At 35.8% G+C, this 23,498-nt stretch overlaps 1 protein-coding gene across 9 annotated transcripts in view; it reads left to right on the top strand.

Annotated features, from left to right (window-relative positions):
* The window catches only part of Kmt2e (lysine methyltransferase 2E (inactive)), a 105,004-nt gene that overhangs the window by 44,903 nt on the left and 36,603 nt on the right, over nt 1-23,498 (top strand). For 7 of the 9 annotated variants that reach the window (XM_087206510.1, XM_087206504.1, XM_087206506.1 and 4 more), the window contains 4 exons: nt 13,914-14,028; nt 15,403-15,632; nt 18,382-18,462; nt 22,025-22,083. In XM_087206510.1, the coding sequence (XP_087062636.1) occupies nt 13,914-14,028; nt 15,403-15,632; nt 18,382-18,462; nt 22,025-22,083 (485 nt within the window). The other 2 variants (XM_087206511.1, XM_087206512.1) reach the window with 2 other exon arrangements.

The raw sequence follows: 23,498 nt of genomic DNA, 5'->3' as shown, positions 1-23,498 counted from the left end.
ATAACTGCTTAATCTTTTACAACTTGAAAGCAATGTGAGAAATGAATGAACTGTGTTCCAGTTAAACAAAACTTCATTTACATAATCGGGAGCAGGTTAAATTGGGCTTAGAGAAAGTGAACCTCCTCCTCATATTGAACTCAGAGCAGCTGTACCACTGAGCTACATTCCCAGCCCTTTTCATTTTTTGAGAAAGGGTCTCACAAAGTTGCCCAGACTGACCTTGAACTTTTCATCCTTTTTCCTCAAACTCCCAAGTAGTAGGGGATTACAGGTGTGCACCACTGTGCCCCGTGAGAAAGTGAACCTTGATACAAAGTACTGTTTTTAATACTTTCATTTTTCTGTCATTTCATTGGCCTGAGGAAGTGCAGGTTGAGTATCCCTTATCTACAATGTTTGGGATTTCAGATATTTTTGGATTTTAGATTTTTTAAAGAATATTTTAACAGGGCCGGGGATTTAGCTCAGTGGTTTTGCTACCTGCCTCGCAAGCGCAAGGACCTGAGTTCGATCCCTGGTACCAAAAAAAAAAAAATATTTTAACAGATTTTTTTTTTGGTACTAGGGATCGAACTCAGGACCTTATGCTTGTGAGGCAGGCGGCAGAACCACTAAGCTAAATCCTCGACCCCAAACTTATAAACTTTTTGAGTTTTGATATTACACTCAAAAGCTTTAGGATTCTGGAGCTTTGGATGAGACCTATGGTACTATTTCAGTGGTATGGCCTTTTCTAAATGTGATAATTAGATAGGAATTTCTAATCTGTTAATATATATTTGTTTAGGGTTTATTATATGCCAACTACTGTTTTCAGTGTTAGAAGCACATCTTCAGATCTGAAATGTTGTATTTACATTGAAATTATATTTTTTTCCTCTTTAAAATCGAAAAATATCACTTTTGTTATTAAGGTCCTGTTTCACCATTTGCTCTCTGCAGCTCATCCCTTCTTTTTTTGTTTTTTGGTACTGGGGATTGAACTCAGGACCTTGCGCTTTTGAGGCAGGAGGCAGGCACGGTACCACTGAGCTAAATCCCCGGCCCTTCTTTTACAAGATCTTTACTCATCCATCTTGCTTCCAGTTACCCTATATCTCCTGAGTGTTCAGTTTCTCTATTCATTGCCATTACATATAAATATATCACAATTCCTGCCCCTTTTTATTACTCTTTTTTTAAATAGCAAACTCCTTAATAAAGCCTCATTATCAGGATGCAGAATACTAATATATCTATGCTGGGAAACTGATTTGTAGTCTTTTGTAATTCATATAATTTCTCAGGGTTTGTAAATAACCTTTTCTATTAATACCACGCTTAAAGTAACCATTAGTTTTCATTTTTTGCTGGTTTATTCTGTTAAACCTAGTCTATAAATATTGGAGGGCTTAGACTTAATTTCACCTTCTCTCCTCTCTTAAAAACTTGTTTTTTGGGTTTACCTGGATTTAAACACCATGTCTACGCTGAATGCCCCCACCTATTTTAATCCCCGCCACAGCCTTCCAAGGTCCAGACTTGTACACCCAGTGTCTATGACTTTTTTGGATTGGACTTTTGTATACCCAGTGAGTCCTTTCCTTTTTGTGTTATCTAAAATAGTATCTGAAATAATTTTCTGAAATCATTTTATTTCATTGCTTCTTTGTGTTTTTATTAAAATATAAGCTTCACGACTATGAACACCTTATCTGTTTGATCACTGTATCTGCAGCACCTACCATTTTAATAATTAAAAATGAATCCCATTGCTTGAAGGTCTGATGGTTAACCCTGAAGTTTGTATTAAGGATGATTGTTGAATGCTCATATTTTAGCTAATTCTGTTTCAGTTGTTAAGAAACTAAAGCTAGAAATTATTCTATAACCTTTTTAATGTGAAAATATGCAAGGGGCTATAGAATGGATGAAAAGTCCTTGTATGTAAAACAACCTTACAAAATTGGTGATTTCAGCATGTTGAATGTTTCATTTAAACTAACAGTTCTGGGCTGGGGATTTAGCTCAATGGTTCCACTGCCTACCTTGCAAGCACAAGGACCTGAGTTCGATCCCCAGTACCAAAAAAAAAAAAAATTCTAAACTAACAGTTCTGGTTAGTACCTATTTTGGGAAGATGGAAAATATTGAAAGGCATTAGGAAACTAGCAGAATTAAAATATTCGGGAGAGGGAAAATGAAACTTAACAGTTATGCTGAGTGACTATGCACTAATCATGCTAAGGCTACATTAGAACAGAATGTAGAAGGAGGGAGGATATAAAATTTTCCAGTAGAGTTTAACATATCATGATGTGCTTTTTTTTTTTTTTTTGAGATAGTGTCTTGTTATATAGTTCAGGTCTTGCTGTATAGTTCAGGCTGGCCTTGAACCCACTATGTAGTACAGGCTGGCCTCAAACTCAAAGCAATCCTCTTGCCTCAGCCTCCTGAGTGCTGGGATTACCAGTGTGCACCACCACACCTAGCCATTATGATATTTTTCAAGTAATAGTGTTTTGACCACTGTGTTCTCTCTTGGGTGGGTAGTCTGTCCTCACAATGTAGGGTGTAATTCTTTTCCAGCTTTTTTTTCCCCCCAATACTGGGAATCGAACTCAGGACCTTACACTTGCCAGGCAGGCGCAGTGCCACTGAGCTACATCCCGGGCCCTCTTTCCCAACTTTTACTTGGCTTCAACTTGCTCTGCAGAGCATGTTTCTTTTCCTACTTTCAATAAAACTTTGCTACCGTTTAAAAAAATGGTGGTCACCTGCCTTGAAAGCGCAAGATCCCAAGTTCTATCCCTAGTACTAAAAAACAAAGAAAACCCCCAAAATGGTGTTTTGCTAGGAATTTTAAAAAACACATTGTCTTTAACTGTTGGAGGATTAAGTATGCAGTTTTTCAGACCACAGACTTAAAAGTAGGAACAAAGAGTCCTTTATGAAAACACTATAGCAATGTGTTACATAGTCATGTGCTGCATAATGATAACATTTCGGTCACAACTGACCACATATACATATACAGAGTGGTGGGCCTATGTGATTTTAATGGAGCTGAAAAGTTCCTATTATCCAGGGACATAGAACAATGCATTACTTGTGGGTTTTTGGCCCTACTGGTGTAAACCTATGCTGCCAGTCATAAAAGTGTAGCGCATGCAATTATGTACAGTACATAATACCTGATAATTAATGGCTATGTTACTGGATTATGTATTTGGTATACTATATTTTTATTGATAGAATATATTTCCACATATTAGAATTTTATTGTAAACCAGCATATTGTGTTAAAGTGACAGTGGCTTCGTACACCTTCTTGGTCTCATGTCTCTTGATTGCATCAAGAGGCTGCTTTGTTTATTGACTATACCATCTAGGTTTACAAATGTACAATTTATGTTTGTTAGACTTCAAAATTGACTAATGATGTGTTCATCAGAACACGTGCCCATCATTGAGAGAAAGCTGTAGATCAAAGGTAGGTACTTGAAACTGATTCAAACTTTGTTGGCTAAACAGCATAGTAAAAGGTGCTATTAGGAATTAGGCTCATTGTGTGGCTCAGTGGTGGGGCTCTTGCCTTGCATGCATGAAATCCTGGGTTTGATCTCCAGAACCTAAGGGGGGAAGAAAGGAAAATAGCCAAATGAAAGTTGGGGTTTTTTTTTCAGAATTCAGAACAATCTGTTAGCAAGAAAAGGAGACTCAAAAAAGTGTGGCATGTCATGTGATAATTAGAAATTAAGTAGTTGAAAGGATAATTTGAACATATCCTGTAAAGGACCAAGTTTGGTAAGGTTTTAAAAATAACACTGTAAAAGGGAAGGCAAGTTTAAAAAAAATTTTTTTTAAAGAAGCCTTCTAGAGAATGGGAACCTCTTGTTAGTATAATTAACAGATTCAGCTTAATGTTTTGGTACCATCTGCCCGCCATGAACAGTTTCTCCTCTCAATCCCACTCTGCCTTGGAGCCAGCGATTATGGACTGAAAACTCTATAAACTGTGAGCTGTATAGTCCTTTCTCCCTTTAACTTTGGGTGTCAGGTATTTTGTCTCAGTATTAAGTAACTAAGACAGAATTTGGTACCAGAGAAGTGGGGTCGTTGCTGTGACTGTACCTGACCATGTGATTCAGGAACCTTTAGGAGTGGCTTGTGGGAAGAGTTTGGAAAGGTTCAGAGATGCCAGCTTAGAAAGAGTTGGAACACTTTAGGTTGTACTCAATGGGAGATTGTGGTCAGAGCTTAGAAGACAAGAGCATTGATAGAAATTCTGTTGGTAAAGACCAGACTCAGAAGGTTTCTGCTGAGAAGAACTGCATTGGTTATTGGGCTCCAGACAATGTGTGTTATACCTTGGCAGAAAGTTTGTGTCCAGAGACTGCCTGAGACTGAGATTAAGGGGAACAGACTAATCTGTCAAAAGAAATTTCAAGGTAGTCTAATATTGAGGGGGTGGCATGGCTACTGTTAGGGGGTTTTGCCAGATTTATGTTGAAAATCAAGAGCAAAGAGCCCAGGAGGATGATTTAAAACATTTTGAGTTTGGCCAGAAAGGAAGCTCCAGTAAAGCTGTGGACTGCAAAGATAGAGCAGAGGAGATCTTGATTGCTGAGAAGGAAAAGGAGAATAGATAAGATAGCTTGAGGGCATCACAAGAAGCACCAGGACTCCATGCTTTGCAGCCTCAAAATTGCAAAAGTGAAGGACTTTGCTTTAAGAAGAGAGCCCCAAGGAACCATATTCCAGAATGGCAGTGGTCTAGGGAAGTTGTTCCTCTGGATTTGGTTCATAGGCATTGGACCCATACAGCAAAGAGAGAAGGAACCCCAGCTACTGCTCCAGATGGCAGCAGACCTTGCCGTCATCCATGTGGTGCTGGTTTTAGGCACATGCAGAATACAAGAATTGTGGGGTTACAAAGGCTTCCACCCAGATTTCAGAAGAGGGCTTGGGAAGCCAGGCAGTGTGTCCCTGAAAGGGCAGTGTGTGAAGCTGTGAGTGTGAAGCCGAAGGTGCTGTGGAGACCCCAGAAGGTTGGAAAAGCCAGGAACATGGATCGTCCAAGGAAAGCTGCAAAGGAGCAGAGCCAGCCAAAAAGGCCATGGGAGCTACAGCCACAAGTGCTGTAGGAGTGGAGTCATCCAAGCCCTTTGGAGTTCACAACTTGCCACAGATTGCTGGGGATGCTAGAAGTGGAACTGTGGTATTTAATGTTTGCCCTATTGGATTTTGGTCTTGCTTTGTTCCTGTTCCTTACTATCCCCACTTGTAACTTTTGCAATGGAAATGTCTATCTCATGCCATTGAACATTGGAAGTGTAACTTTCTTTGCATTTGTACAGGGGCTTGCAGCTAAGAGTTTGCTTAAATCTGAGAGGAGACTTTGGTCTTGGACTTTTCAGCGATGCTGAAACCGTTAAGACTTTGGCAACTCTTAGAGATGGACTAAGTGCCTTTTGCATAAAGGGATCCACATGAATGAGTCTTTGGGGGGCCTGGGGTGGAATGTTATGGTTTGTGTCTGGATGTCCCCCTAAAGCCTCATGCAGTCATAGGTGAGGCTTTTTCAGAGGTGGCTGAATTTAGTGTTTGTTACATTGGGATTGATTCATGGTACAATGCTGAGGTCAAAGGTCTTAGGTTTAAGGGTGTGAGTGCCACCTACCCTAAGTACCCTGGATAAGATATAAGGAATAGAAAGAGCTGTGGTTATCCTCTATTGCTTTGCTATCTTTTGCCTGCCATGAACTCTTTCTCCTCTGCAATGCCTGTCTACCATGCCACCCTGCCTTGGAGCCAGGCGATTATGGACTGAAACCTGTACAAACTGTGAGCTAAATAAGCTTTTCTCCCTTAAAAAAAAAAAAAAAATTAACAGATTCAGAGATTGCCAGGAACTAAATCTTCTGTTAATAACAAAACATTTTAAAGTGTCTTATTTTTACATTGTCATTGAAACCAACTAAATATCAGATGAATCTCATGGTGGTTGATGATGATGTTGATGCCCTGTGTTCTGTACCTAATAAGTTAAATGTAGGCAGATGTCCACAGTTATAAATTGAGAATTTGAAGAAACTCCTAAACTTGAGAATTGAAAAAAACTCAAGGGTAAAATTGTGAAATAATTAGTTGTAATAATAAGTTTTACATTTTAATATCTCTTTCTTAAATAAAATGATTATGAATTTGGCCCTTAGTACCGTATACTTATGATGATCACTTTGAAATGAATCAGAGTGCTAAATGCTTTTCAAAAGAGGTGAAAAATGAGGCCAAGCAAAGGAAGTGTAACTTGTAAGTAGGGTTAGGGGAGGAGTCTTGGAGAAGGAGCACTTTTCACATGCTCTCATCAGCTTCAGGGCTTCACTTGAACCTAGTGAATTTAGGAGTTATTTGCAGATACTCAGCTGCACTTTGAAACTCTCTGCTTTATCTTGCCATTACTACTACTCTGATCACACCATTGTCATTAGTGGCTCTCTCTAGCTTTTTAGGATAAAATATCTTATTCCTTGCTATTCCTGGTGGCACAGGCTTGTGATCTCAGCCCTCTGGGAGGCTGATGCAAAAGGATTTCAAATTCAAGTTCAGCCTGAGCAACATAGAGATTTAGTGAAACCCTGTCTCAAAATAAAAAATTTAAAAAGGGCTGGAGATGTAGCTCAGTACCAAGGCTGTAGGTTCAATCCCCAGCAGTTTAGGGAGTGGGGATCTTACTCCTCAGATTGATTTTGCAGGGTTTTCTTGAAACTGATCCTTGTCTGACTTGTCTGCCCTCATCTCTAGCCCTTCCTCCCTTCCACTTTTAACTCCATCCACTCTGAATTTTATCAATTCTTTCTAAATTCTACGATTCCTAAATTTCAGTGGATATTTATAGTGCTTATTAAAATGGAGATTTTTGAGCCAGATCTTTAAAAATTCTGATCTGTGATGTGTAAATAGAGCTGTAAAAGACTGTAGTTTGCACAGTAGGTAGGTCACTGTGCTGCTGCTGGTCTTTAGGTCATGCTTAGAGTAAAATGCTTAAGTGCCTTGCTGTTATCTCTTGACTGCATGTGTTTTCTGTCTGGAGAACTTTCTGCATTACTTTTACCTCCTGTTTCTTGGACTTTTCTTTAAAGCTTGCATAAATGTGACTACTGTCATGAAGGCTCCATGTACATACCTTTGATGGCACTATTGTGTACTTGTCCCATGAGTCAGTTTCTTGAGAAGGATCACTTTTTCACTTCTCTATTTTTTAATTTCCTGCATTTGGTCAAGTATTTCACTGTGCGGTACTTACTGTGTACCCAAATGTTTATTGAATAAATGAAAATATATTACTGTAAGTTCCTTGAAGGCAGCGACAATGTCTGGTCTTTGTATCTCTTATGATTCTTCCTGAACATTAGACCTTTGATATTTGTTTAATTGCTGTCAAACTAGGTTTTATGGATGTAGTCTACAGGGGACTCTCTAAGCCTTTTGAGATTTACAATTTTTGCTGTTTTAATTTTGAAGTAGGAAAAAAATGTGTTTGAAATCATTCTGGATGACAACTATTTTATACCAAATACTGCCATGAGATTTTAGGGCAAGTGCTTGAATTTGTGTTCTGTGTTGTTAGTACACAGGTCACCTAATGAATGGCATAGTTTAATGTTTTGCTAAATCCACATCTTCAAAGAAAAATCTCTTTCTCTTATAGGAGGTTTGCATATTACTATGGAGAAGCTGCTAAAGAAGAAACATTACTCTAAAGCCTAACTGATCCCTCCATATTCTGTGAAGATTCCACCTGCCATTTTCCTCTGTCTTTACATATACATAGGATATTGCTTTTCCCTATCATTACTATTTTTTTTTCTGTAGAAGATATGTCTGATATATAATTCACATGCTTAAAGTCCTTTACTCTTTAAATTTTGTAATCTAAATGAACTTTCATGATGTTGGTCCTTATTCTTGTCATTCAGACACTTGTTCTTCTCTTGAGCTCCTTTGAGTCTAGAATTTTGACCTTTGGCAACTCTTGTAAGGTTTTGGCATTCAGCTAAACATTGAGCTTTACAGAGTTGACACCAGTCTACATGGTATATGGGTTACCAGCCACAACTTGTCAGAGCTTAGCATCAAGTTTCCCCTTCTCTGTGAGAACATGCAGCAGTCCATGTAGGAGGATAGTCAGCCAGCAGGAGCTTTTTGGGGTGGGGGGCCAGTTCTCAGGTGACAACTCAGGCATAAGGAGACAAAATCTGTGTTGGGCAGGTGTAATTATCTCCCTGAATTTTGAAGTCTCATGCCACTCAGAAGTTTTTTGTAACAACCATAGGTAAAGCTTCTAGTTTCCTATAAGGAGCATGCCAATTTATAGGGGTCACTATATCGTAGTGACCAGAAGTTCCAGTCGTGGCATCCTCATCAAGTTCTCCTGGCCCAGATACACCTAATTTATCAATCAGGTATCATGCCTAGCAGCTATATAGTAAATTAGCTAATCAGGTTTTTAGGAGGACAGAGGTAAAAATTTACGGTCAGAGGGCCGGGGATTTAGCTCAATGGCACCGCGTCTACCTTGCAAGCACAAAGTCCTGAGACTTGTACAGAAGAGGAGTTTGGTTAACTATTTAACCATATCTATTCTATGGCATTTTACCCTGTTTTTGCTTTATAGGGTAGCTTTGGAGTATCTGTTTCCTTTTGCTTTCAGAAACTCTCTGAGGAGATGACAGTGTTTATCTTTTCATGCTGTATAGGTCTAAGAAGACACTGTATGTACATGATAAACATCATTGTAGAACTACTTGTTGAATTATAGCCTATATGCTTCTTGACTATAAAATTAATCCACCAAAAATCTTTGAAAAACAGATTTTTAAGTGGACTTTATCAAATGAGAACAAAGTATAGGAATACATTTTCTGATGAAGTAATCTAGGGAATGGGATCTTTTCCAGCATTGCTAGGAGTGCTTTTATTTTAATGCCTTGCTTAGAATAGAGATTGTAAAATGACACCCTAGATTCATTCTTTCATATACTAAAGGCTTATATTAATGTTACTAAGATATAATTTGAGAACACTAAGAGTCAGCAGAAAATGACAAATGTTTCACTGTTGTTAGGAACAGAAATACTAAGTTACACTCATTATTCATTCATTCATTTACTTATGGCAGCACTGGGGATTGAATCCAGGTCCTTTGCCCTAAGCTGCATCCCCAGCTCTTTTGTCAGGGACAGAAAAACTAACCTACATTAATTAATTAATTCATTCATTCATTTTTGCAGCCCTGGGAATTAAACATAGGGCCATCACACTAAACTGCATTCCTAGCACTACTTTTTGAGACAGGATCTCACTAAGTCACTGTTTCCAGGTTGGGCTAGAACTTGGGATCCTCCTGTCTCAGCTTCCCAAGAATGCTGGGATCACAGGAATGCACCACCCCACCTGGCATATAGTCATTTTTAAACTTCAGTATAATAAGCTGCTATCCCAACAGAATCCAGAAAAATGATACTCATCATCACTTTGTACAGAAATATATTATACTAGTGGCTGGAGTACTCTGCCTTTGTCTCTGATACACGTTATTGAGAAAGATAAGTGCATCTGAAGGAAAAAAATGGTCACCGAGGTTTAAAGAGCTCTTTTATGGAGATGGTTAATAAGATCGAAACCTGTGTAGTATCTGGAAACATGATAGTTCATCAGAGGTTTTACTGAACCCTTTTAAGGTTCTTATTCAGTTGGTATAAAAACATGAAAACCAGAAATACATTTAACAGTATTAAAGAAATAAGAGGCAAAATACATCTTTACACAGGTTTTGAATAAAAGAATCACTTTTCTCCAAGGAGCCCACATTCTGTTTCTTGGCTCAATGTATCGGATATTAGATTGAGTGAAGAGTGAATCTGATACATTGTGTCAGATTTTATTAATCTTCATAAATTTTACATTAGTATATTAAATCTTACATAACTATATTAACCATACATGATATTACACAAAATCATGTCAGTACTTCATGGATATGCTGAAGGCATAGTATACTTATGTACAGTCCCTATAAACCCTTCAAACTAGGGGCTTGTATCATTAAAAGAGACAAGGAAAGTACGTATAGAAAAGTGATGTATGTACTAGTGTATTCGTGTTCCTGTTAGATTAACAATGTGCACATATATAGTACAGATAGCAAATAAAATTCTGTTTTAAGACAGAATCTCACTAATTTGCCCAAGCTGGGCTGGAACTTGCAACTGTATAAAAGGATTATAAAAAAACTTATTTTAAGGCTTTAAGAGATAAAATTTGGGGGGTATACTTTAAAAAGAACAAATTTTATATAAAGTCTGTGTTAGTCTAATGCATTCTTGATGTTCAGTAAGTATTAAATAATTTAACAATATTTGATACCTTGCAAATTTAATGATTTATTTAAAACAGGACTAGTCAGACTTGTAAACAACAACAAACTACTGCACAATTTATTGTATGATAGCATTGCAGGAGATTTTAGAGGGAAACTCATTTGACCTTAACGTAGAAGCTTAAGATTTCTACTCAAAATTCTAGTTTACAAATAGTGTTAAAACAAACATCTCAGATCTGCACGTCTGCCTTTGGTGGGAACTATTTCCTTATGGTAAGTTTTCAAAATTGGGGCTGTGGAGAGGAAGTTTGACTTTTGGCATTTGTCACCAAGTTGTTTTTCTGATTTACCTTGCTGTAGAAATGCAGAGTTTTGAGATATTCCTGACTGTGGGACTTTCGTCTTAATAATACCTGTTATTGTTACTTTGTTTTTTTAAAAAAGAGTTGTTTAAAAATTTTAATAAAGTGACTTAGATTTAGGGCCAGGGATTTAGCTCAGTGGTTTCGGCGCCTGCTGCGCAAGCGCAAGGACCCGAGTTCGATCCCTGGAACCCAAAAAATAAATAAGTAAATGACTTAGGTTTGGAAAATCCTTAAAATAGTCAACCAACTCTTTTCTCAAAGTTTTTACCTTGTTTTTAAAATAAAGTACAGGCAGTAGGCATGAGGCTCTAAGTATTTTTGCTTTCTTTCATTGCCAGCTTGTCATCATTGTAGCTTTAATTTGAATCATGATGTTATACAAAGTATTTGTGAATCTTATATATTTGAATTTATCTACATTTCCACTAAAAGTTTAATTTTATTCCTAACCATTAACTACTTCAGATAGGCATGGCGCCACCATTAACTACTCCAAAATATTGAAGTTTTCCCATACTCTTTAGTAACATTGAAGAGTTTGATCTAAATCCTTAAGAGTGAATCTTGCTACACTGGCCACAAGTCCTGCATGTTGCTTTATTAATAGTATTATAGATCATTGCTAAATGCTACTTCTTCTATGTAATTTTTTTTTTTTTGGTACCAGGGATTGAACTTGGGTCCCTGCACTTGTGCAGCAGGTGGTGAAACCACTGAGCTAAATCCCCAGCCCTCTTCTATATAATTTTTAAAGAACTTTAAAGGAGTCAATATTGTAAAATAATCAAAGATAGTTTGGCAATGTCTATCAATTTTATGTGCCTTTATCCTTTTTTGTTTAGCACTTATATTTCCAAGAATCCTTGTTATATAAACAGTGCCATGTATGCAGAAAAGATATGTGGCAAGGGTGTACAGTTCCACTGATACTTTTTATAGTGAAAAATAAAAACAATTTATCAGTAGGGAAATTGTTAAATAAGCTATGTCACATTTATATAGTGAAATAAGCAGTTATTACCAAAAATAAGATAGTTGTCTATTGACATTTAAAGGTAGGAAGAGCAAGTGGTGAATACAAGGTATGATTAAAAAATCAATAAATCTTTACATTTAAAAAAGTTTTTTACAGTCAAAGACACATTGCAATTAATCCCCCTTAGAGTATTCCCCCTCTCTTCAAGCACACTTATTCCATCCTTCTTGCCACTTTTTGAGGCAGTCCTAGAAGTCCTCTTTTGTATGTGTCTTTAGTTGCATTGTCATGGCTGCTTTGATGTCCTGAATAAACTCAAAACCTTTACCTTTCATGGTCATTTTGACTTTGGAGAGGAGAAGCCAGAACTCATATGGTGTCACATCTGGTGAATAATGAAGTGGATGAAGACCACCGTAATTTTTTAGGAGGCTTCCTTTCTGTTGCATGGCACTGAGCAACTGCATTCATATTTTTTTATCACACCTTGTAAAGACACTCATGAAAGAGAACTTCCAGAACTGCTTTAGAATATGGCAAAAATGATAAGTTTTTTGAACCAATGGGGATTATTTTGAAGGAGATTAATGGCAGTGTGACTTTTATGGTAATTTTCAAAAATTTAAACATTTTTTGTATATTTTGATCACAGTTTGTGTAGGTACTTATGTTAAATTCATGCACAGTAAAATTTAGAAGGGAATACAAGGCAGTGCTGATGTGGTAGTAGAGATTGGATGGTAATAGTCTTGTGTTATGTACTTCTGTATTGAAAATTTACATAGTGAAGATGTATCAGTTTTGAAACTAAGAGGTTTAATGGCATAGACATTAGGTGTTAGTTTTTAAAGCATTCAGAACAGATCTGGGGATTTAGCTCAGTGCCACTGCACCTACCTTGTAAGCGCAAGGTCCTGAGTTCTATCCCCAGTACCAAAAATAAATAAATAAAGTATTCAGAACATATTGGAGACTTCTTTTTGTAATCTCTTGTAATTAGTAACTTCTGTTTGCACCTTCTTTTTCTGTTGATCTGGCACACCAGGTGTCACAGCAGCAGCCTCTTATAGCTAAATTGAGATTTGAGAAAGAGGGGGAATATATGAAGAAATAGTTGACTATAAAATTTGTTTTTTGTGCTGCTGGTCTTAGGACCAATTAGAGTGTAGCTAGAAGTCTGAAACCATTAGTAATACACATAGTTCTAAGTTTTAAGGGAAACTTGTGGATAAGGATTGTTGTGAAAAAAATCATTTCAGTAGTATTCCATCTATAGTATTGTAAAGTGTTAGCACAGAAACAGATTGTGTTGTATATATGAAAAGGAGAGATTAATTTTAATGTGAATTGACCTCACATGTAGGTATGTTACCACACTGACCAATAGGAATTAGCTAAAGTAGAGCTTAGGAGGTTTGGAATGAGTAAAGAAGTTGCAAAAGTGACATATGTAAAGTACTAGGGAAGAGAGTTTATAAATCAGTAACAACTGGTGAATTGTTACTTCATTTGTAGCAATAGAGGTCATCACCATTTTCTTAACTGTTACCAGGCCAGAAGTACAGATCAACTAGGGGCTGCTGCTTGAATTTTTTCAGGTATAAGTCCTGGTTCATTATGAGGTTTCTTGTTCCCTAACTTACTGACATTTCCAAAGCTCTGTTCTGTCTTATCACACTCAACACTGTTATATAGTTTTGAATATTAAAGTAGACACATTCACGGGCCAGGGATTTAGCTCAGTGGTTCCGCCGCTTGCTTCCCAAGCACAAAGTCCCGAGTTTGATCCCCGGTACCAAAAAAAAAAAAAAAATGTAGACACATTCACATCAAGGTCCATTTAGGTTCATTGTATCCTGAGTCCTGCTTAATCAGCCCATCACTTCTCTCTACCCTGTGTCCAATCCAGTGTTCCCAGAGTTGTTGGCTATTTTATATGTTTGGTTTTGAGTAATTTTTTTTTTTAATGATAGAGAGGAAAACTATATTTGAACTTGGAGTAGGACATTTATTTTACTTAAACAAAAAGCTTTGTTTTGACCCAGAATCTAGAATAGGGTATGTCTTATATGCCAGTTATCTACCTACTATAAATATATATTGTATTTGTATTGCCAATGTTTTAGTGTAAGTACTTATTTTAAATTGATTATAAGAAAAAAAATGAATTGAATTCTCATTGATGGAACTTTTTTCCCTCCAGACCAGAATCCGTAGAAGCTAGCCCTGTGGTAGTTGAGAAATCCAACAGTTATCCCCACCAGTTATATACCAGCAGCTCACATCATTCACACAGTTACATTGGTTTGCCCTATGCGGTAAGTGTCAAATGTTTCTCTGAAAGAATATTTTTAACATTTAGAGACTGAAAAGGGATGCGTATAGTATTGTGCTTAAAACTCAAGAATTGTAAAAGCATAGTTGTTTGATACTTGAACAATTAGATATGTAGTTTTTTTGTTTTGTCTTTTTTCAGTATCAGGGATTGAACTCAGGACCTTGTGCTGACGAGGCAGGGACAGAGCCACTGAGCTAAATCCCCAGCCCTGGATATGTAATTTGTAGTTTAAATTAATCTATCCATATTACTTAAGGGATTAAAATTTTAAAAATTATAATTATTATTTTATAAATTTTATGCTATTAGTAATTTGATGAGACTGTGGTTAAAGTTATATTGTGCTATGTATTCTAAATTATATAGTAATTTACATGGTAAATTATATAGTTATCATTTGTTGAGCACTTGTTATGTGGCAGACTTAATCTCACTTAATCCTCAAAAACAACCTCATGAAATGTAGTTTTCATCCCTGTTCTATACTTGAGCAAAAAACTCATCTAAGCTAATCAGTATTGCATATCTAGTAGGAAGAGTTTGTATTTAGATAGTTTCAGAATTGGACACATTTGTGATATTATGAAGGTAAAATTGAGAACTTTTTTTTTACTTGGACCAGAATAAATAGTACCAATTTTTAAAAAATCTCATATTATACACTTTACAGTAATAGTGTATCTTCTTTTGTTTTTGTTATTCTTATCCTCTGTATTCCTGAGGGTTTTTTTTTTTTAAATCTTTGTTCCTATGTCATGTACCTGCTTTTATCGTGAAGGTGAAGCTGTGTGACCAAAGAACTATCTGAAGACTAAAGAATCTTTGGATTTAGGGAGGGGGAAATGGTGTTGATGTGAAGGTGGACTCCTCCCTCCTACACACACACTTTGTAAATAGCTGTAGTCACTTAACCACTGTGTTGTAAGATCTAGCTAGCTTCATTGGCCGGGCACGGTGGTGCACACCTGTAATCCCAGCACTCAGGAGGCCAAACTAGGAGGATTGTCACAAGTTTGAGGACAGCCTGAGCTATATAGTGAATTCAAAGCCAGCCTGAACTACATAGCAAGACCTTGTCTCAAAAACAAAACAAAACAAAAAACCAGATCTAGCTTCATCAAGTCATTATTTTATTTTATTTTACTTTATTTTTTTTTTTTGGTACCAGGGATTGAACTCAGGACCTTGCGCTTGCGCAGCAGGCGCCAGAACCACTGAGCTAAATCCCAGCCAAGTCATTATTTTAAAGATATTAAAGAATAGACCAATTTTGTATCTCTTGATTGTTCAAAGTCACGGTTGGATTTTAAGTTACTTAGCTCACATTGTGTTGCATTTGTGTTCCCTTATCCAGGACCATAATTATGGTGCTCGTCCTCCTCCAACACCTCCAGCCTCCCCTCCTCCATCAGTTCTTATTAGCAAAAATGAAGTAGGCATATTTACCACTCCTAATTTTGATGAAACTTCCAGTGCTACTACAATCAGCACATCTGAGGATGGAAGTTATGGTACTGATGTAACCAGGTGCATATGTGGTTTTACACATGATGATGGATACATGATCTGTTGTGACAAATGCAGGTAAAATATCTCACGCCATTAGTTTGTTTTCCTTGAATGCTTCTAACCGTGATTGTTAATTTGGAAATGATAAGTGAAGTCACTTTTGAAGAAATTAATGAACACATTTTTAAGTGGTACTCTGCTACTATTGATGCAGTCTATTTTGTTCCTAGAAAAAGCCTTTATTGAAAGAAGCTATCTTAGAGCCTATTAGAAATCCCCGTTGTAAGTTGAGTAATAATCAGCTCTGAACTCTATTCATTTGGGATCATCTCTCTTTTTACTTAGTTCAGTAGTAATACAAGTACACATATAGGAATAGATAAGTTAGAAATGAGGGGAGAATTGAGTCCCTTGTATTTCCGTTGGAATGATTTGTGCTGTCTAGTCAACTCTGATTTTCCAGTTTAGGGGAATTAAACATTTTGATTGATGTTTGTTTGACCTGACTCTCTCACCTCCTTTTGACTTGAACCTTGCAGCACTCTGGAGTCTTCTTGTACCAGAACCACAGTCTCCCCTCCCCCCAACCCTGGTTCAACCACCAAGAAAGGCCTCTTCCCCTAGAGAAGGTGTGATTGGGACAGCAAGTGGGGTTTTCTTTCAGTTTTTTGTTTTTTGGTTTGTTTGTTTGTTTTTGTGGGAGGGATTTGGGGAGGATGGAGAGGGAACAGCAGCATTTGAGCCTTAAAGTTAATGAGTTCATCCCCTGCATAGGGTGGGAAGCAGAGTATTTCAGCAGTACATTGTAGAGGGCAAGAAAGTTTGGTAGCATTACAGAATTTCTTGGGGTCATGTCTTTATGGCATAGCTTCATTATTTGATTTGAAGTAGTATAATTTATATCCATATTTGAATGTGAGTATAAAAATGCATCCTGGAGCCAAATATAAATTACTTTGCAGTACTTATAATATTGTTCCTACCCATTAGAGTGATTAGGAGTTGGACATTAAAGTGCTATGTAGAAATTTGATACTGCTTTTATGGAAGGTTGTTAATATGAATACTTTGAGTTTATTTTAATAATAACATACTGTAGTATCTTCTCACATTTAAAAATAAATTTTCATTACCTGTGATACATATCATTACCACAAATAATGACCTCAGTATATTTTTTTAGGAGGTAAATTTAAAAGCCAAAAAATAACTTCAGTTACTTACTGCTTTCCTTCTAGTAGAAAGTGTCATGTTTATTATAGCCAGTCTTTTAGCTGATCACCTGAAGGAAAAATTACATACCATTTGGGAATGTTTTTTTTTTTTTTATTTTTTTTTGGCAATGTCTTTATTTTAACAGATAATCTAAGCAGTGTTTTTCTTTTGATCAAATTATCTATAAATATAAATATGCAGTTATCTTTATTAGAGAATAGGGAAATTGTCCTTGAGGTTTATTTTATATCCATCTGTACATTCTTATAGGACAACTGCAGAGTTTTTGGATTACTCAAGGTATTTGTTTCTCAGTGACTGCCCTAGTTACTACTATGACTGACTTCCTCGCCCTTTCGCTCTTTGCTCTCCCTGTCCCTCTCTCTGGTTCTTTTTTCTGTTGTTCAACTTGTAGCATACTGCAAGGCTCAATCTTTGTTTTCTTCACTATTCTTTCTTTACATTGTGTCTTTTAGTTTTTTCAACATCCTATTGCCTATACCCATCTTTTCAAGTCTGACATCCCTTACCCTGACCGTTTATTAATTTTCTAGCTTTGTTTTTTCTGTTGTCTGCATGACATCACTATTTACCTCTCAAATTTATGTAATTTATTATTTTAATTTTCCTTGTTCTTTATTTTGCTTTTTTTCATTTCTTTTGTATATAGTTCATACTCCCACATTCTACCAGTTCTTATCTGAACATTTTCAGTTAAGAAGTAAAGAACAACACAATACTGGTTAGGTTAGTATGTTTATATTAGGTGCTGCTAATTTTTATGTACAGAAGTGTTAAGACTATGTTTGTGAACATATATATATACAGTATATGTATGTATATTTTAGACAATTGAAGTCTTGGTAATAATATATGAAACAAATTGAGAAGTTTGCTTCAAGCTGGTCCATTCCATTCAAAGTAATTAGTCTTAATTTCTCACCTTATGGAATACCTCTTAGATTCTTTGAATATTTCTTTGCTATTATTCTAGTTCTGTACTTTTTTTTAACTAAGTCTGAAATGTTGGAAAAGCCTCCTAGTAGGTCATTTTGCTTTGTTTTCTTAGCTTCCTTAATTAATACTATATGCCACTAAAATCATTACATGTTGACAGGAAATCTACACACATCCCAACAATCTGAGTGCTATATATTCTAACTGCACTTCATCTACTTTTAACCCATTGACCACTATCTGGCCACCTTTTCCTCTTATCTGCCAACTGATAAATACTAAAATAATCTTTTTATTCCTGTTTCCCAGTGTGAGGTTCTTATCACACCCGTTATTCTCCAGGTATTTTTCCCATCAACTCCACATGGTGTGGACATCTCTACTTGATGATTTATAACTTTTACATTTTAAAAAAGAAATTTATTCTGTGCATCCTATTTTTACGTAGAAATTTATTTTATGTATCCTACATTTACCTCTTGTTTTTACATCTCAAACTTTTATCTCCTTGAGGACGTATTTCTGTGACTGCCTCATAGCACCTTTTGCAGCGCTAAACTCAAAGTAGGTACTTATGAAGTGATAAACAGAATAGATCTTAAATATGGTTTTAATGTTTCATCTACTCCCCTCACCCTTTTTTCCTTTTAAGTGTTTGGCAACATATTGACTGCATGGGGATCAACAGGCAGCATATTCCTGATACATATCTATGTGAACGTTGTCAGCCTAGGTAAGTTGTACATACCTGATAAGATTGCCAGTAATTTTACTGGAAAAATTAATAGGATTTTATTTATAATTTCTAGATTAAAAAATTAATGAATCACAGTACGGTGGTAGCTCACTCAATTCATGACCACTTGTTTACAAAAAATTTGGTTCCCATATAGAGGCATTGGGCAAAATTTTGTTTTTGTTTGCAAACTGTGGATTGGATGACAAACATGAACAAAGCCACCTTTCCATCACAAACACAAACATGGCCATCTTTTTCAAAATTGTAGAACAAATTAAGTTCGGACTGGGGTGCCACTGTATTTCATTAATTTTAAGGTGTACTTTTTCATTTTTACATGTACTATTATTTTTCTTATACTGACATCTCTAAAATTAAGAATTTTTCCATTGACAGTGTATCATTGTTTACTTTGTAGGGATTTTATAAGTGATACATTAAATAATAGTGCATTTTCTAAGTGTTACATCTTTTTTTACTGGAATGTGCTATGCTAAAAAGTCTCTAGAACACTACCTTGGTTACATGTATAATTTGGTAAGTCTACCATTCCTCCTATCTACAGCATGTACAGTCCCCCAATTTCTTTTTTGTTTTTAAATGTATTATGAACATTTTTAAACCTATGCAAAATAATACGGTGAACTCATATGAATCTACCACCCTGGTTCAGTAATTGTCAACAATTCTGTTTTAACTATGTGTTTACTTTTAATCTAAAATATATGAATTTATTCTTATGATTGCAGTTTAAATTTAGGAATGCAAGTTTTTATTCAACTTTTTTATAGTATATCATATCTAATAACCTAGTTCTCAACAACACAAGAATAATGTAATTAAAATGTCACATAAGGGCCGGGGATTTAGTTCAGTGGTTTCGCCACCTGCTGTGCAAGCATAAGGACCCAAGTTCGAGTTCGATCCTCGGTACCAAAAAAAAAAACAAACCAAAATGTCACATAAGTACTCAGTTGCTTAATCCTACAGAGCAAAAACACCAACCCTAACACCATGGGTAGGATAATATAAAGCAGTTTGGAACTTTATCTAGGAGTATACTCTTTGGGCTGTATAATTCTGTTTGAAATTCCTTGAAAGAATTTCATGATTATAACACCAACTGGACACACACTGACATTAGATTATGTTTCAAAAAGTTAAACTTTTTGAGTAATTGTCAACTTTATTGCAGTTGTAAAAAAAATACAGAGACCTTGTCTATCTTTACCTAGTTACTGCTAGTGGTAACATCTTTTGAAACTGTTAATACAGTATCATAACTAGGACTTTGACATTGATATAAAGTGAAGGAGCCAAGGTATAGAACATTTTCATTGCTGCAAATACCACTGATCTATACTTCATTTTATAATTTGGTCATTTCCAAACTGTCATATAAATGGGACCATATATTTTATGACCCAGTATATGACCTTTTGGTATTGACCTTTTCAGTGAGCATGATTCCCTGGAGAGCTACCTGATTTGTTGCATGTATGACTATTTTATTCTTTTTTATTGCTGAAAGTAGTATCCCATGATATATATGTACTACACTCTGTTCAACCATTCACCCATGGAATAACATTTGGGTTGTTTATACTTTGTAGACTATTACAAGTAAAGTTGCTATGAACATTTGTGTATAGATTTTCATGTGAATCAGTGATTTTTTAACATGAGATTGATGCCCAAGAGTGTGATAGCTCAGATATATGTTAGTTCATGTTTAGTTTTATAAGAAATTGTCAAACTATTTTCCATAAAGGCTATGCCATTTTACCTTCTCACCAGAAATGCATGAGTGATTTAGTTATTAATTTTGAGAAATCCATTTTTAATTTATTTTCATAATTATATACATTATAATTTTGTAAAAAGTAGTTCTATTATTCTGAAATCAAATATATGAAACAGCATATATTCAAATAAATCTAACTTCTGTCTTTATTCCTTTTATCCCAGAAGTGACAGTTGTAAAAATGGGTTTTTCCTCCCATTGCTTGTTCTCTTACACGCAGATATTTACCCATGTATTTATGTCCTCTCCTTGCCTAGATAAGCAGGAGCATTTTATACAGAGTACTTGTTACATTTATTTTTTTTCTTTTAAAAATAAGTGCTGAAGTCAGGCATGCAGTGCATGTATTGAGTATATAGCGAGACCATGCTTCAAAACAAAAAGTAGAAGTATAGAGATCATAGTAGTATAGAGTGGCTCATTTCTTTCTTTAGCTTCAAGGTACTTTTTTCATATACTGTGGTTCATTTAACTAGTCCCTTTTGGGGAGACATTTTTTTCAGTCTTCTTTTTTTTTTTGGTACTGGGGGTCAAACTCAGGACCTTGCGCTTTCAAGGCAGGCGCCAGAACCACTGAGCTAAATCCCCAGCCCTCAGTCTTCTGTTATTGCAAATAGAAGTAGGATTATTCAGTTCCACATTTTGCCAGATTTTACCACAGCCTCCTCCAGTAGGAGCTGTGCAGTTTTGAATTCTCACCAATAATTGAAAAGCATATCTATTATCCCAAGCTTCATGAGAAGAGTATTTGACAGATTTTTGCCAGTTTCATTAGATGAGAATTGGTAACATCAATGAGTTATCCTACCATTTTGCTTAATATGAGTGAAGTTTTTATATTTTTTGTTTCATTTTATGGTCGTTATTAGCATTTTGCCAGATAGTTTTTGGTCTATTTTTTTTTTTGTACTAAGGACTGTACTTAGGACCTTGCGCTTGTGAGCCAGGTGCAGCGCCACTGAGCTAAATCCCTGCATTCCGCCAGATAGTTTTTGGTGAAATAAATGTCTGTTGATGAATTCAGTAAGAGCTGGTTAAAACTGACCATTAGAAGGGCAGTTAGTTGAGAGAGATCTGCTTATCATTCTGTGATAACAAGGATTGCTATATGACATACTAGGATGATAATTACATGTCCCAGTAGACTTTAAAGTTAGTCTTTACTGAATTGTAATCATCTTAGTCTAGAGCCTTTGTTCTCTTCTTTTAAAATGATCTAGTCATTCTCTTGAGTTAAGTATATACAATGAAAATGTTGGGGAAAATGTGAAAAAGTTACTATGGATTATGTAGTTCATGGGTAGAGACTGGTGGTGGTTAATATGAGGTTAATTTTGCCTGTTAAATGTTTGGTGTTTATTATTTCAAGAGTGGAAAGAATTTGAGGCATAATATGCAACAGACACTAATTTAGCATCATACATTTAAGAAATTTATGATTTTAATTGTATTGTTAACTTCATGTCTTTTTTCAGACTTTTTGCTTTAAATACTGATTTTCAAAAAATATACTTATTTCTTAGGTAAAAAGTGATTTTTTGAGCAGAATGAAATGGAGTCACTTAACTGGCATTACTGCTATAGCACTAGATCATATCTAAATTGTAAGGCAAGAGATGGTGCATATTTCATACTGTTGATTTTCACTAATAATATTTTAAAAAATCTTAAAGTTCACATTTAAAACAGATATGCTTTACCATCTGTCTTTATGATAGTGTGATAAATAACCATGTTAATATTTTAATGTAGGAGTCTGGATAAAGAGAGGGCAGTGCTACTACAGCGCCGGAAAAGGGAAAATATGTCAGGTGGGTAAAGGACCTACACTAAATTAAGATTAGTGTGATGAAGAAAATAAGTGGCCTGCATATTTTTAGCTACATGTAAACCCCTGTTGATAAATTTTGATTGAGTATTTTGTTTACAGTCTTAGGTGATTTTAAATATTCTTTTTAATGGATTAATGAGTAAGTCTATATTTACTTTAGGAAACATGGAAACTTGAGGAAAACAAAAATAAGAAATTTATAATTTTCCTACATATAGGTAGTTTATTGATTTAAAGAAGGAAAGTATCTTATTCAAAAAGATGGCGACCCATTAGTTTATTATATGGAATAGTTCTTTTTATGATTAAAGACAGAATTTTCTAAATTTTATATGACATATACCACAATTTTCATTTGACTTAAAACATACTTGCTTTCAAAGGAGTGGGGAGAGGGAAAGGAAAGAAAGTACAAGCAAAAAAAAGGGAATAGCAGGAAAAAAAGCTTTTGTAAATAAGGAGAGGAAGATGGGTTGGAGGGGGGAATGGGAAAAAAAGCAAGATACATCATGTAAAGGTATACATTTCCTATGATGAATGTGATCATTATGTATATATATATGAAATGTACCAATAAATGTTTTGCTTAAAAAAAAAAAATTGCCCAGTCTGGGCTCAAGCTAGCAATTATATTCAACCATTCCTCTTTTTTTTTGTGGTACCAGAGATTGAATTCAGCACCTTGGCGCTTGCGAGGGCAACCATTCCTCTTTGATGAATATTCTGGGTTGTTTTCAGTTTTTGGTTTTTTTTTCCTAAATTACAAATAGTGCCTTCAGTGAAACCCTCTTATGTAAGTTTTTTGTACTTTTTTTTTTTTCTGGTACCAGGAATCAAACTCAGGACCTTGAGTTTGCCAGGCAGGCATGGTGCCACTGGGCTATGTCCCTATCCCTTTTCTTGGTTTTTTGAGACAGGGTCTCACTATGTAGTTCAGGCTGGCCTTGAGCTCACTTGTAAACCAGGCTGGCCTTGAACTTGTGGAGATCCTCCTGCCTCAGCCTTTCAATGCTGGGATTACAAGCATGTGTCACCACACCCAGCTCATACATTTTTGGGTAGCTCCCTAGAAATGGGATGGCTGAGTCAAGTGGTTAAGTACATATATAATTTATAAAGTATGGGCAAATTTCCTTTCATAGGATTTTTTTTTTTTTTTTTTTGGCTGTAGGTGTGGTGCCACTGAGCTAAATCCCCAGCCCCCTATAGGAGATTTTGAAACACCTCTGGCAATCTGCGATAGTGCCTCTTTCCCACAGTCACACCACCAAAGCCAGACTTTTAGACACTTTGTAGTTTGACGTGTGAGAAACGGTATCAGTAGTTCGTACTAAAATGTGTCTTCTTATGAGTGACATGCATGAAGATGTGATAAAAGGTGCTTATTCTTTGGAA

This window comes from Heterocephalus glaber, unplaced genomic scaffold, assembly GCF_053883595.1.
Source record: "Heterocephalus glaber isolate CG9 unplaced genomic scaffold, H.glaber_assembly_v1.0 deba00000676, whole genome shotgun sequence".
Taxonomy (NCBI): domain Eukaryota; kingdom Metazoa; phylum Chordata; class Mammalia; order Rodentia; family Bathyergidae; genus Heterocephalus; species Heterocephalus glaber.
Note: the sequence above shows the minus strand (reverse complement) of the source record. Positions and strands in the feature narration are given on the sequence as shown.